The sequence below is a fragment of the Triturus cristatus genome, chromosome 6 (genome assembly GCF_964204655.1).
Source record: "Triturus cristatus chromosome 6, aTriCri1.1, whole genome shotgun sequence".
Lineage (NCBI taxonomy): Eukaryota > Metazoa > Chordata > Amphibia > Caudata > Salamandridae > Triturus > Triturus cristatus.
The window spans coordinates 175626029-175641844 of NC_140589.1; the positions used below are offsets into that span (position 1 = coordinate 175626029).

Genomic DNA, 15816 nt, shown 5'->3' on the forward strand with positions numbered 1-15816 from the left:
ATAGAATGATTTGGTAGTCTGACCAGTCAACAGGGAGGGTACAGTCAATGGTGATTGATTCTTCGTGTGCTCTGATGGCATCCAGGATTGAGCCTTTGTTGTGGGTTTGCTCGGTGCAGTGTTGGGTCAAATTGTTATTGTGAAGGAGCTCATTTAAGGTTTGTATCAGAGGGCTGTTTTTATCATTCCATTGAAGGTTTAAGTCTCCTAGTATTAGGTTGTTCGCGTCTGAGAGTGAGCAGTGTGTTATCAGGTCGGCAAGGTGTTCTCCAAATGCGGGGTGTTGCCTGGTGGATGGTAGAGGAGGTGGCAGTAAAGCGTTTTGTTGTCTGACATCTTAATGGTGGTGGTTAGGTATTCCAATGTGTTATATTTGAAGGAGTCCGTTGCTGTTATAGAGATGTTACTTTTATGTATGATTGCGGTCCCCCCACCTCGCTGGTTCTTTCTGTCTTTATTGATGATTGAGAATCCCGGGGGTACAAGCATATCGAAGATGGGGGGTGAGGATTTGTTAAACCAGGTTTCTGTGATTAATGTGATGTCTATGTCATGGGTTAGGATGGTTTCTGCCAGTTCTGTTGCGTGTTTGTTTTCAGATCTGCAGTTTATGAGCATGCAGTTGGTCACCCTCTTGTTGTTGAGTGTCTCATTTTGGGGAGCCATAGGGATATTGGTGAGGTGAGCTGGAGGTCTCACCGTTCTTGGTACGGTATGGTCTCTACCAAATCCAGTGATTACCTGGATCATGGAGCTGGGGGCGACAGCTGGAGTTGCTTTATAGGATTCGGGGAGATCCCTCACCTCTTTAATGGACATTGCAGCGCTAGTTCTTTTGGGTCTATGCGGCTGGTTCCTGAAGGGGGTTGTGTTCTATCTGAGTGGTTGGGCCTTGTGGGGATTTATCTAGGTATTAATTCTAGATTTTGTAAAGTGTGACTTATCACCCCTGAGGGTATCCAGGCACTGGGGGCCGTCGGGGAGATTAAGTTAACTACTGCCCAGAGTCAAATGATGTTGAGCTGGGCTGCCACCAGCGATCGAACCGTGACCCCCGCGCTCAGGAGTCAGCCGCTGTGGCCACTGCACCACACCTCTTCCGGTGTGCAGCAGGTGTTGTGGTTTGCAAAGACATGTTTGTTGATTGTGGAATTGGAAGCATCCTGTGTGAATGGATGAATATTAATCCTATAAAGCACAAACTTTGCCCAGAGGCGTGAGTCAGGTTGATTCAAGGCTTCGATTGTTGTGGTTGTCTCTAGATAGGTAGAAGTGTCCCCTATTGGTTCTTGCGTACAGCCTGGCTTTGTGTTCTTCAAGGTATGCATGCTGGTGGATCCTTCATTCCGGGATTGCATCTTTCACCCGTGTCTGATGGTGGCTCCTCAGATTGAGGTTATCTTGGGTCATCCTCCTAGATTTATTGTCTTTTGCAATGTTGTTTATTCTGCGGTCTGTGTTTCTCAGATCTTGTTGGTAACCAATGTGTGTATCTTTTTAGGTTCTGGGTATTTTGGGAACATTTGTTTACTCTCAGAGGGCACAGTCAATGCCTCAGTATATGGGCTTACACTCAAATGTCCTGAATTGGCAGAATTCTATAAAGTTCTGAATTTATAGGGTGCAATAAATGACACCTATTATTATGAGTTTTGGGGGAATAACATGCAGATTTTGTTCCTTTACGCACCAAAATCTGCATGGTACAGTAAATTATAAATACTTAGATTCGACCTGCCTAACTTTAACGAGGAGTGAGATATTTGATACATCCAGAGATTATTTGGTGCATTAAATAACACCCAATCTATAATTCCGACCCCTGCTGAAACATGTGTACCCCGGAAAAGGCACACTTTTAAAGAAGGTCAAAGTGTTCTGTCAATAGTAAATTAATGGTTCCTCTATCAAGCATTTAAACCCTTGTGCAAAATTTATCAATGGTGCACTACTCAAGTATGACTGTCAAGGGATGTTAATCAACCAACCCTTAGCACTGTCTTGTGTTTGCTCAAAGTGTTTTATTTTAGAGTTTTATATAGCGTGAACTAGACCCTAAGACATTGGGTATAAGAGCACTTTACATGAGCACGAGTTTCGTACAGATGGACACATTCACTTTTTTTTAGGCACGGGGACATTAAGTGATTTGCCCATAATCACAGGATGTTGAGCGTAGTTGCCGAGACTCAAACCAGTTTCCCCAGCGTCGAGGTCAACCGCTCTAGCCGTAAGGCTACATCCTCTCCACCCGTAAGGCTACATCCTCTTCCCAAGATTGTATCAAGGAAGAAAAAATAAGTGCTGTTTTTCCTTTCCTCGTTTCCTCACTTACTTGTGTGCAGTCTACACAATGTTAACATTGTAGTAACTTATTGGCAGGGCCACTGGAATTATGCAATTGTGTGTCTGTGGTGTTTTTTCACATAATTATAGATTTCCCGCATTTGCCACATAATTCGACATCTATTGCATAATCTGCAGATTTTTACAAAATTATATAGTTTCTAGCTCAAACGGTTCAAAAGTTAATATAGATGCAGCAGCAATTGTTGCCACACAGTGAAAGGCCCTTTGCAAAGCTTGACTGGTCACCTCTCTGTTGCTGATTGCTATATTTGGGTGTTACACTAGTACTGGTGAGGTGCAACGAATGCCCAGACAGTAACAATTGTAACAAGCATTGATAATGCATCGGTTTTGCCTATGTCATGAATAAAGAGCTGTTATCATCAATCATCGTCCGGGAGAAGGAAAGAGCTCCCTGACAGATAACACAGGACTGGAGAGGATGTGGTACGGCGGCCAGAGCTGCTGACTCGAGAGCTGGGGATCCCGGTTAAAGTCTTGGCGGCGCTGCGCGACATCATGTAATTCTAGGCAAATCTCTTCGGGTGATAAATTGTTACATAGATATGTTGCAATAGTAAAAGGCAAAACTTTATGAACATATAGTTCTACCTAAGTGGATGCTCACAGTTTTCGGTGTCAGGAAACTGATAAGAGAAACAGACGAGGGACAAGCATTGGTAAATGCAGGAAAATATGCTACAGCCAATAGAAATTGAGGAATGGTAAGTGATACTTTCAGGAACCAATGAGAAGCCAGATAAGAGAGGAGGCCTGATGTTAGACCCTCTTAAGTGGATATTAAAAACAATAGATTTCTGAAGCACAGCTCACGCAAAGCCTAAAAATGACAAAATAATGATGTAAAACTATCATAAAATCTGCTGCATTATGCTCCATAATTAGTCTTTTCTTGCCTCATAATTTACTCAACCCTGCTGCATAATCCTACCCTCCCCTGCCGCATAATTCCAGTTGCCCTGTTTATTGGCTAATCTAAGTAGGATTTACATGCAAAAGGTAGGTCTGGTTTGGCTGAATTGAGAGACTGCTCATTTTCGCAAAGCTTGAAGGGCTATCACGGTTGCCTGCCCCCCTTATAATGTTGCACCCCCAAACGGAAAGGGTTGTAACCATGAACAGTAGGACACTGTAATGAGGATTACGAGTAAGGAATGCTTGATTGGTGTGTAAAGTATTTTAATTATTGGGTCATTTTTCATGTTGAACTAATCTTTGTGTTTTACTATTCAAGCTAAGTGACATATTTGTTTAAAGAGATTTTTAAATGTAAATTTTGCTGTGTATTGTGATGTGTAATGCGAGTCACTTATTGTACAGCTCCCAGATAGTTTAGACATAATCCACACAATAGATTATATTTTGAAAGTAAACATATGAAAGAGAGTATCGATCTGCTCTCCCACCAGGTCTGGATGCTGCTGGCACGGAGGGGCAGCTGGCTGCCTGGCCAGAGCCCTACTGTGGGCGTTTCAGCAGCCTGAAGCCGAGACATCTCATAAAAATGCGGCAGTCTTCCACACAGAGATACGATCTAACGAAGTACACGCATGTAAGTATCCTGTAGCCTGGCAACGCAGCATCTTTCAGAAAAATAGTTGAATTAAATTAATAAGCTCTCCTGCACAGAGATTTAAAGAGGCAATCGTCAAAAGATTATTGAAAGACACTTGCAGTGTTTGGTGTCTGGACCCAGCAGGCCTAGCTGAATGGTGCCCTGTTACCCAGCTGTACCCTTCAAGAATCATGCGGATTACCTGTAATTCGAAAACTTCCTTTAAGTATGCTGTGCACACTAGGTGTATTGTGGTGTGATTTAGTTTGAGAGATGTTTTTGTAATACACCGGTCTTATGTAATAGAGGCACTCTGTTTTACGATTCCAGTGGCGTAGCCAGTGTGTCATGGACCCTTGTGCAAGGAAGGAAATTGAACCCTCCTGGCCGCTGTTCAAACTGTGAAATACAAAAATAATTAGGGTTTAGTGGGATCCTACGGCCTCTGGGCCCCGGTGCCACTGCCCTGCACCTGCTGCATCAATGGAAGCTACATCCCTGTTTTATTTGTTGTTTTGATTTATGTTGAATTTTCTACCTCAAGTTAAATGTACAATTTAATAACATTTCTCTTACATTCTTGTTTTACATAATACATGCATTTTGATATATGTGTATAGATAAGTCTGAGTGCGTGTTTATATGTATATATATATATATTATCTACTGGCGGTCGCAGGGTGTGCGCATAGTGAAAAACCAGAAAAAAAATAAAAAAAATACATAACTTAGCATTTAAAAAAACGTACAAATTCACTGAAAAAACCATAGGTTTCACACACGTTATAGTTAGGAATTATCATTTACAAAACCTTGCAAATTCACTTAAAAAACCATAGGTTTCACACATGTTATAGTTAGCTGTTCATTTCACTCGTAAAAAACCAATGAAATTTCACGTTATAGTTAGATCAGGTAACTATAACTTGCGCGACCGCAATCCACAATGTGTAATTTCAGATGTCATCATTGATGTCATGAGTGATGTCACTGACCATGTCATGAGTGATGTACTATGTGACGTCATCAGCAGTTTATTGTGGGCGCGCAAGTTATAGTTACCTGATCTAACTATAACGTGGAATTTCATTGGTTTTTTACGAGTGAAATGTACAGCTAACTATAACATGTGTGAAACCTATGGTTTTTTAAGTGAATATATATATATATATATATATATATATATTCACTGAAAAAACAAAGATTACAGAGACATTATAGTTAAGCTAACATTTCACTTGAACAAAACCAGAAGAAATTCAGCAGTTATAGTTAGTGAGCTAACTATAACTAGCACTCCTGCAATCTACTGCTTATGACCTCACATATCACTGCTTATAACCTCACATATTACATCAATCATGATATAGCCAGTGACATCGCTGATGACATCTCAAATTACATCAGTGATGACATCACTGAAGACGTCATCTGGTGACTGTGAGTGTTTTTAAAAATGTTGAGTGTTAAATACCAAGGTGTATTGGTGAATCAGTGAATGTGTGAGAGCTTGTATGGGTGATTCATTGGGTGTGTGATTGACTGTATAAGTGAGTAATTAGGTGTCTCAGTGAATTTATGGGTGAGTGACTAGGTTGTGTAAATGTCTGTATTAGTCTGTCAGTTGGTGTCTAAGTGGCTGTATGTGTTGGTGAGTGGGTATGTGAGTCGCTGGATGGGTGATTGATTGGTTGTCTGTGTACCTGTGTGGGTGGGTGAGGGTGTGTGTGAATACCTGTATAAATGAGTGAGTGGTTAAGTTAGTGGTTGTGTGGGTTACCTTGTGTGTATGTGTGTATGAGGGGTTGTATGGGTGAATGAGTGTGTGTGTGGCTCTGTCAGTGAGTGAGTGAGTGAATGTGTCAGTTAAATATGGGTGAGTACCTGGGTATGTGAAAGGCAGTATAAGTGAGTGATGAGGTATGTGAGTGAGTGTATGGGTAAGTGAGTGAATGTGAGAGTAGCTGTATAGGTGAGTGTGTGCTTGTGTCTGTGAGTGTATAGGTGAGTGAGAATGTTTTAGTATATTTATGAGTAAGTTAGTGGGTGTGTGCAACAGTATTGGTGAGTAAGTGGCTGTGTGATTGACTGTATGGGTGAGCGAGTAGGTGTGTGAGTAGCTCTCTGGATGACTGACTCAGTGTGAGTGGCTGTATGAGGGGATATGTCAGTGGCTGTATTAGTGAGTTAGTGGGTGTGTGAGTGGCTGTGTGGGTGAGTGAGTGGATGTGTGTGTTGATCTATGAATTAGTGAGTGGCTTTGTAAGTACTGGTATGGGTTTGTGAATAGGTTTGAGAATGGTAGTGTGTCCTCATCTTATCAATGTTACACCCCACCCTATCTTCTGTTATCCTTATTTATGCAAATGAAACTCCAGTGTGCATGCTGTGGACAATACTAATGCAATGTATTTTAATCTTGTTCAATAAAAAGATCTTTAAAAAAAAAAAGAGAATGGTATTGTGGTGGTTGGAGTGGGTGTATGAATGATTATATGGGGGTGTTAGTGTGTGCGTCAGAGATTCTGTGGATGAAGTCATCAGTGATGTCCTTTGAGTTGTCATCAGCAATGTCATGAGTGATGTCACTAACCATGTCATGAGTTATGTAATATGTGAGGTCATAAGCAGAGCATTTAGGGGTGCGAGTTATAGTTAGCTCAATAACTATAGCAGCTGAATTTCTCTGGTTTTGTACGAGTGAAATGTTAGCCTAACTATAATGTCTGTGTAACATTTGCTTTTTTTAGTGAATTTCTATGTTTCTTTTAAATTCTATTTCCTAACCATAACGTCTCTTTAACCTTTGGTTTTTCAGTGAATATCTAAGGTTTTTTTAAATGCTATTTCCTAACTATAATGTCCCTGTAACCTTTGGTTTTTTCAGTCAATTTCTAAGGTTTTTTAACTAGCAGTTGTGTTTACAGAGTGTTGGAAAAAGGAGGCTGGGCCTCTGACCAGCTCTCAGGAATACCTCTGTGTAGGACTTACAGGCAGTACCGAGAGGGCTTCTTAGCCCCCAAGGTCCCTCAGGAGTAAAGTGGACTTCATCTCCCAACCAGTAGTGCACCTTCAACTGTGTTTTCAGATTGGTGGATAAAGGGGGCGTGGCCTCTGAAGACCTCTTAGCAATCCCGCAGTGTGGGACTTATTTGAGATAACAGGAGAGGTAGTTGGTCCCCAAGGACCCTCAATTGCCAAGGGGACTTCAATGCTTTCTTGACCCTGGGGGGTCCCTGTCAGACCCCACCAAGAGGCCTAGGGGTCAGGGGGTTTCTACCCTGCCCTCTTTTCTTTTTTTACATTCTTTCTTGTGACTCAGTTCAACCGAGCCACAAGATGGCTGCCAACACTTCCTAGTTTGAAGTGTTGGCAGTCAATCAGATCTCAGGCACAAGGGGTGGCGTATCTACATCATCCCTATATATTCAAATGGAAATTTCTTTAAATTTCTGAGCAACTACTGAACAGATTGACATAATTTAACAAAAAGGGCACTTTCTAGACCAAGGGCTACCTTTCTGCCAAATTTGGTGTAATTCCATTCAGCAGTTTGGGCAGTAGCCGTGTCTTAAGTTTCCTATGGAAATTTACATGGAGAAAAAGTGTTTTAGGAGCCTCCTTTTTCTCGCCCCCCAGTTGACGGATTACCACAAAATTTTCAAGACAGCGGCTGAAGTGACTGGTGTATTAGTTATGGAAATTTCACGAGGATTCATCAAACAACGTCAAAGTTATTGACAAATGAAAACATGTTCTTCCTATGGAAACTACATCCTACCTATAACTACCTACTGGCGACCACCACCAGGTAATATGTATATATATAGAGACCAAGAGGAAGAGGAAGAGGAATCAGAGACAGGGAGGACAAGGATATCGGAGGATCACAAGGAGGAACAACAGAGAGATCCATGCGCTCCAATGTGAAACAGAAAGGAAAGAAGTAGCACAGAGCAACACGATCATCAATTTGAGCAGTATCAAACTAATGAACGGGGATAAAGCAGTGCTTGAATTAGGACTTTCCTATTGTTATAAAAATGGTTTTAATTATGCAAACAGTAGGATGGACCTTTCTAAATTTATTCAAAAACTAAAGTTGATGAAGCTCATAAAATGAAGAATTCCCTTGCACCACGATAACGTCGGATCTGACCACCACTATACCTGACAATCAGAATAACCTAACTGTATCGGACATCCCCATTCTAGAAGACATGTGGTCTTTAGTAAATGATTATGACAATGTTAGCCTACCAGGAGAAGAAGATGTGGGAGTAGAACCAATAAGCAAAGGAACATCATTATCCCTTAATAGTGAAGATCAAACACCCTTTCGTCCAAGATCAAGATTTATACCCCAAATGGCAAGAGATAACCTTGACATTTTCTCTGAAAAAGTAGTAGGAGACTTACGAAGGTATATTAAAGTATGGGGGATTAAAAAAGAAATATGGATCCCAGAGAGACTTGAATTCATAAGGTCCTGGGAAGAATCAAGAAGGAAGAAGGAATCTTGGTGAAACCCTCGGATAAAGAAGGGAACGTAGTCCTTTGGGGGAGGGACCTTTACAACAAGCATTGGCATAGCCAATAGGTCTCGCCTTTGGGACCCTATAAGTGTTTATCCATGCAACAGTTGATGTTGTTGCACCAAGGATATTGTGCTGGATAAATAAACACTTATAAAGACCCAAAGGCGAGACGTATTGGCTATGCCAATGCTTGTTGTGTCTGTAAAGAGAGCAGAAGCAACATATCTTTGCAGATAAAGCACTCTCCAGCTCTCTCACTTTCATGTAAGGTAGCACAGCAACTTTCGTAAAATAGGAAATTAGCACCCAAGACTCCATTGTTCATTACACCATTGTACTTCACAGCAAGCAAGTTAGGACTGGGCCTGGTGCACTAAAAAGTATGACATTTTCTAACCTGCCTGCAATTGAAAAATATCCCAAACACAGGGATTCTACGCCCAGAGACCTGGTTTGACCTCAAATGCCTGGTGATTGATGACAACTTGTGGTAGTGCTGCCAGCAACTAGAATTTTACCAGCAGCATTCTAAGAAATCGCAAGCTTGGAGTGCTGTGACTGCGGTTAAATACACAGCCTCTGTTGGCTCGGCCCCCAAGGGAAGTTTTTGTACCGGCTGTGCAGAACTCAGCTCTGGAAATGTGGGCACCGGAAACAGCTTCCCACCATTACTGAGTTTAAACTGCATACAGTTCCATATCAGTTCAACCACTAGTGGGTGTTTCTTTTACAAATCACTGCTACTGTTTGGGGGAGTTCAGTCGGTTCATTTTTTTAAACGAAGACCACGAGTCACAGATCACACACCCGTTTGTAAAAGGAATTGACGATGTCCTGAAACGGGAAGCTAAAGAATTGTAACAGGGGATTTGGGTATTGTGTAACGCTATATATTCTGTGCTTTCAATAAGTGTTGTGAAGTTTTTTCTTTAGTGCAGTGTTCAACAGTGAGTGTATTATGAATATTCTGGGGTATGGCGCCACCTGGTGTAAAATTTAGAATGCAGCAGTCGGCTTCTTAGTAAACAACCAACAGCCAAGGTGTGATCGAAGAAGTATTTTTAACCACCATACGTCTTTTCAAATCAACTCAAATATTTGATTTGTGTTATTACAGTCACAACCTCGGTTAAAATAATGTTATTTTAATTTCATCGTATTATTCACATTACAAATAGCATTTTGTAAAAGCAGTCACAGTTAAAAAACAAGCGCGGTGCCTCGCGCTGAAAAGAGGCAGCAGGGGGAGGGGAGGGAGGAGGGGGCTTGTGCTTCTCTTGCGGGAGCGAGAAAACATATGTTTCCAGCGAGAGCTAGTAAACATATGTTGCCAAAGCTCGCTCCCACAAGGGAATCGCCAAACGTGCACACGTTGCCATTGAAGGCAATGGAACGCGTGCACAGTTTTGGCTGAAAAGCTGTGCTGATGACTACATTTCTTTTGCCTATGCAGTGCATGCGCGCTGCGTAGATGAGACCTAAAAAGGAAGCTTTAAAACAACTTAATAACACAGAATGCTATAAAAGAATTACACCTACAGAGTATGAAAGTGTGATCCTTCTTTTTTCTGAGAGACTGAAGGAGTGGAAAGAACAGAACTTATTGAGCTGAGACGAGTATAAATTCATCAAAGAAGAAAACCCGGTAACTCCGGTGTTCTATATGATACCCAAGGTTCACAAAGATATTTTTAACCCCCCCCCCCAGATAGACCGATAGTCTCTTCCTGCAACAGCATATTTGAGAATACCTCCAAATATATTGATTTTTTTCTAAATTCTATTGTGAAAACACTTCCATTTTATATAGGAGACTTGGCTGGTTATCTTAAACATATTTACGATGTAAGATGGGATGACAACATGGTATTGGTTACTTTAGATATCTCAACCCTCAATACAAGCATAAGGCATTTGGATGGCCTGAGGGCTACACGGTATTTTTTTTAAACAAAACCAGATTTGCAGCACACAGTGCCATGCTGGTAGAAATGATGGAATGGTGCCTTACTAGGAATATTTTCATGTTCGGTAATGAGTTGTTCCAACAGTGACAGGGGATGGCGATGGGCACCTGCTTCGCCCCCAGTTATGCCAATTTACATCTTGGCTGGTGGGAGGAGCTGGGGCTCGGTGGGCCGGAATTGGAACACTGGGCAGGAAATGTTCTAATCTGGCTAAGATTAATCGATTATGTTTTTGTGCAGTGGCAGGGCACAGAACTAGATGGGGATTTATTCATCGATGACTTAAACAAGAATATGCTGAACCTGAATTTTGTAGGGCACCACAGTAAAAGTACTATCGATTTTCTAGATGTAAGAGTGCTGGTGAGGGGTGATAGGTTGGAAGCCACGGTTTTTAGGAAGCCCACGGCTGGAAATACGAGACTTCATGCGGCCAGCTCACTTCCAACCCCCCTTATTAGAAGCATTCCATTTGGTGAATTCATAGGGCACGAAAACTTGCAGTACTATGGAAGATTACATAAGTGTGGTAAAGGAAATGATGACCAGGTTTTTGCAGAGAGGCTATACAACTAAAATCTTGGAAAATGCCTCCCAAAAAGCTAGGATGTTATTTAGAGAGAAATTGTTATTTGAGCCATCCAAAACAGCTGTAAAGAAAAATAAACATAGTCAGGAAGAGAAAACACATAGATTTATAACAACGTATAACACAAAACATGAAGAAATGAGGTTAATTTAGAAAAAAGCACTGTCACTTTATTAAATGTGACCCTATAATAGTATCCAGAAATAACCTATAAAAAATCTAAATCCTTGAGAGATCATATGGTGACAAGTGAATATAGGGAGAGTACTTGTAGACAAACCTGGCTACAACAGAGAGAAGGTTTAAAAACATGTTTGAATTGTAAAGCCTGCCATCATGGGGAAAATCTATCAAATTTTAAAAACAGTTTATAACAAAACTGGAAAGGTAAGAGGATTTTTAATCTACAAATCAAATTTTGTAGTTTACATTTTAACGTGCCCATGTGAAAAAACATATGTAGGCAGTACTACGTTACCAGCCCATGAAAGGATCCTGCAACACAGGTATTAACAATCAAGCTACTCTGTGGCTAGGCTCTTCGAAAAGAAGCATCAAAGTGACCCTACAATAATGCATTACAGCTGTATAGCCGAAGTACCCAAAAAGAAAAGGGGGGACAATAGGGAAAAAGAGTTATGGAAACTGGAAACCTATTATATCTTAGAATTAGACAGCAAGGAGCCAAATAGACTGAACGTTGACGAGGATTTGTTCACATGTCTTTATTAAATATGTGTAGAAACTGCACATTCAAGGAAGCCAATCTTCATTTTCAATACATTCTTTTTTTTAGGTGAAGGATATTGGCACTAGCACTTTATTCATATTAGCACAGCACTTTCACTTTATTAATATTAGTATTTTAGAAAGCACTAGCATTTACAATAAGAGGAAAAAAATTAATATAAAGAAAAAGAAACAAAAAGAGGTACATATGTATGAAATAGATACATTAATTAGTCACTAGCACTTTATATACGAGAGGTATGAAAATGAGGTTAACACTATAAGAAACTAAGTGTAAAAACTAAGGCAGCTTAAGGAACAATCTGCACTAAAGCACTTTATTGAGAACGGGATTTGATATTTTTTTCTTCCCATCCAGATCCTAATAATACAAGCTCACACTCCTGATGTTTTCTGATACATTGAGCATAGATAAGAGAAAATGTATTTGAATGCTGTGATATTATATAGAAAAAATGTCTCTAATATGTGCAATATAAATGTTTCTGAATTCGAAGCACTAAAGCACTTTATGAGAAAGGGGAACTGTCCCATTTCTACTTCTTAAATTACAAGTTTTAAATTTGTTTTTTAGAATAGCATATCAAGAATGTAATAATGCAGTTTCCTTTTTAAATCTGTTTACAAAGTAAGATCAAAATGAATCCTTTGCGGAAAGTTTTAATTACATGGAAAAGGAATGTGGAAGTATTTTACTATATAAGGGGCAATGTAAACAAAATGAACATGTTCCAAGATGGCGCCAAAATATTTCAACCCGAATACCTCACGTTCACACTGGGAAATGTCCTCTGTCTATGTTAATTTCCTGTCCTTTGCCCTCCCTTTCTCTGGTAAAGATGCATGTATTTAAAAAAAGAAAAAAATGTGGCTGAATATTTTGACCAAGGCTGCGGGCGGCAGCTGAAATGCGTAGATAATGCCATCACTGTAAAAGAAAAGAAATTAGAGTGGAACAAACCTCTAGAGTGCCGGTCTTCTCCTTTTTTCCTTGGAACGAAAGAATTTGCTTAAATAAATAAATAAATAAATATATATATATATATATACACATTCTATTTGGAATAACGTTGGCGTCGATTGATGAATCTTCGCAAAAGTTTCCAAACTTTTGGCCAGCTCCGGTCCGCTCCTATCCTGAAAGTTTCACGGTGATTCGTCAAGCGGGCCGAGAAAAAAGGGGGGTCCCAAAACGCGTTTTCCCCATGCATTTTCCCATAGGACCTGTTGACGCAGCTACAGCCCGAAGTGCTGAACGGAATTACACCAAATTTGGCAAAGAGGTAGTCCTCAGTTCAGACTCATGCCTTTTGCTTAAATGGTGTAAATCGGTTCAGTAGTTCCTGAGAAAATCAAAAGTAAAATCACATATATATCTGGGCGGAGCCTAACCACACATCTCATCGTGAGATCTGATTGGCTGTCAGCACTTCATCCAAGAAGTGTTGGCAGCCATCTTGGGACCAATATACATGATAGCACCTCATTAAAAAGCATTGCAGTTAATAGAAGGTTTTAAGACTTTAGTTATATTATAAATCATTTGTTGATGGTACCATACTCATTTTAGGAATTGTGGTGTGTTCTAAGGTGATTTTACCATGTGAAAAAGCCTTCTGCTGTGATATCATGAATCATGTTTGAGAGAAAACTATTTTCTAATGCTTTTCCCACAGAGGTTTGGAAGATGATCTATAAGCTAAACTGAGAGCATATTTTCTGTAAATTCATATTTTCTTTCTCAGTCATGTGGGAATGAAGTCTGACATTCTCAGTAAAACATATACATCCAACAAGGGCAGAGACTGTCAGTTGATTCCTTTGTGTTCTACTGCAGCTTCCCAGAGTGTTCTAAAGAACAACTAGAGCGCTAACAGTCCTACTTATGACAAACGTATGGCACACCTGAAGCTATCTTGGTTGGAATAAAGTGGTAACTCTTAAAACATTTAATTTAAAAAGGAACAAAATGAGGGGGTTCATTTTGCCATAGAAAGTATGATTAGGGCTGCAGAAAGAAAAATTAGGGCACATTTTGAGTGACTTCTCAAATCCTCTTCTATTTCATTAAAAAATTCTGACATGCGGACTGAAACATGCACTTTCAATACCAGTAGCAGACTTCCCTGGTGAGCAGTAGCTTTACTATAGTGATCTAATAAGCAACTAGAGTGCTAACATTCTGAATTTATGGCAAATGTGTGACACATCTGAATGCCTTCTTGATGGAATCAAAGTAAAAAACTGAAAGTATTTCCTACTGAGGAGACTGTAGTAAATGAGGAAATTAGGAAACTTCATAACAAATAAATCTCCCAAGATGGCCACCAGAGACAAAAGAGCCCAAATGCAGCACAAATATCACCCAGATGTAGCCCACATGTAGCCCAATGACAGAAGTGTGAAAAACACTTTATTTTGTGTATTTGCAGTTGTATATAGTGCAGACTTGTCAGGTATTGGAGCGCTTTACATGAGCATTGGTTACATCACACAAGATCAAATTCATTTTGGTTGTAGACATGAGGAGATTAAGTGATTTGACCAGAATCACAGAATGTTGAGCTGAAGCAGAAACTCCAACCTGGTTCCCCAGTTGCAAAGTCTGCAGCTCTGGAAGTAACACCACATCCTCTCCCCTAGGTGCAACATTTAATCAAGTGGTCAAGTGGATAAAAAAACATAAAGATTACAAATAATTTAAAAGTTCTTTGTCGCTATTTGAAAACTCAGAAAATATGTCCTCATTTTAGTTTTTTAGAGCACTAACCATAATTTTGATGCAAATAAGACCCTTCATATATGTAATTTCTAAAAGAAATACTCTAGGTATTACAGTTTTGATTACATCAAGATGACGTCAGGCGTTCCACACTTTTGTAATAAATATAGAATGTTAGCAATCTAGTTGTTCATTGGGGTTGAGAGGCAGAGGCCAAGGGCATGGACTCTGAAAATTGAAGGCAGGTAGGAGAGTGCAGAGGCAACAATTTGACCACACTGGGCAGGCAGAAAGGGCAGTGGCAACACAACAGACTATGGAGGGCAGTGGAAAGGGGGGCAGGGGCAACAAACCAACAATACAGGACTGGCAAAAGAGGCTGTGGCAATATAATAGACCATTGTGGGCAGAAGTAAGAGGAAGTGGTAGTACAACCATACATGCCAACAGACCCGTTTCAGCCAGGAAACGTCCAATGTTTTTAAGCTCAAATGGGCTTTATTTGATCTGTCTCCTGTCTACAATCTCCTCTTTTTCAATGTAACTCAAAGGGGAAAATCAATACCCCAGTTTTTTTTCTAAATCTTCCTCTTACCAAGTTCAAAATGTTCGCAAGTATGGTACATTGGATCATGGTAGGCAGGAGGAATTGGGGTAGGGACATGGACTCGGATAACAGAGGACAGGAGGGACATGGAGAGGTGCACCAAACTGACCCTACAGGGCAGGCATCAGGGTTTGCAGCAGCACAATACACCGCACAGCGCATGCCGGACGAGAGTGCAGCACAACAATCCATAGAAAGCAATAGGGAGGGGACAGGACCATGCACATGGACAACAGAGAACAGATGGGAAAGAGGCAATGGTAGCTAGCTGACCATAATGGACAGACAGGAGAGAAAGCTGCAGCATAACAGACCATAAAGGGCAGGAGGGATGGATCAGGGGCATTACAATGGAACAGACAAGCCAGGAGGGAGGGAATAGGGGTCTACACATGGAAACAGAGGGCTGGGGGCAAGGTGGCGGGGCAGGAGCAGCAAGATGACCATGGAGGCCAGGCAGGATGGGCACTAGAAACAAGACACACCATGGAGAGTAACAATGAGACTATGATGGCATACACACAGACCATGGAGGGAAGGTGGGAGGGGGTCAGGGGCAGCTAGCTGACCACACAGGGAAGGTGGGAGGGGCCATGGCAGCACAGAAGACCATGCATGGCAAGCGGGAGGGTTAGTGGCAGCACAATGGCTATGATGGGCAAGAAGGAGGGTGCAGGGGCATGCTCAAAGGACCATGGAGGATCGAAGGGAGGGTCAG

General features: G+C 40.9%; 1 protein-coding gene across 1 annotated transcript in view; it reads left to right on the forward strand.

Moving 5' to 3' along the window:
• PKHD1 (PKHD1 ciliary IPT domain containing fibrocystin/polyductin) overlaps positions 1–15816 on the forward strand; it is a 1788124-nt gene that overhangs the window by 472013 nt on the left and 1300295 nt on the right. The window contains exon 18 of the mRNA XM_085609531.1: positions 3780–3922. Coding sequence (XP_085465657.1) covers positions 3780–3922 — 143 coding nt within the window. The remainder of the gene's footprint in view (positions 1–3779; positions 3923–15816) is intronic.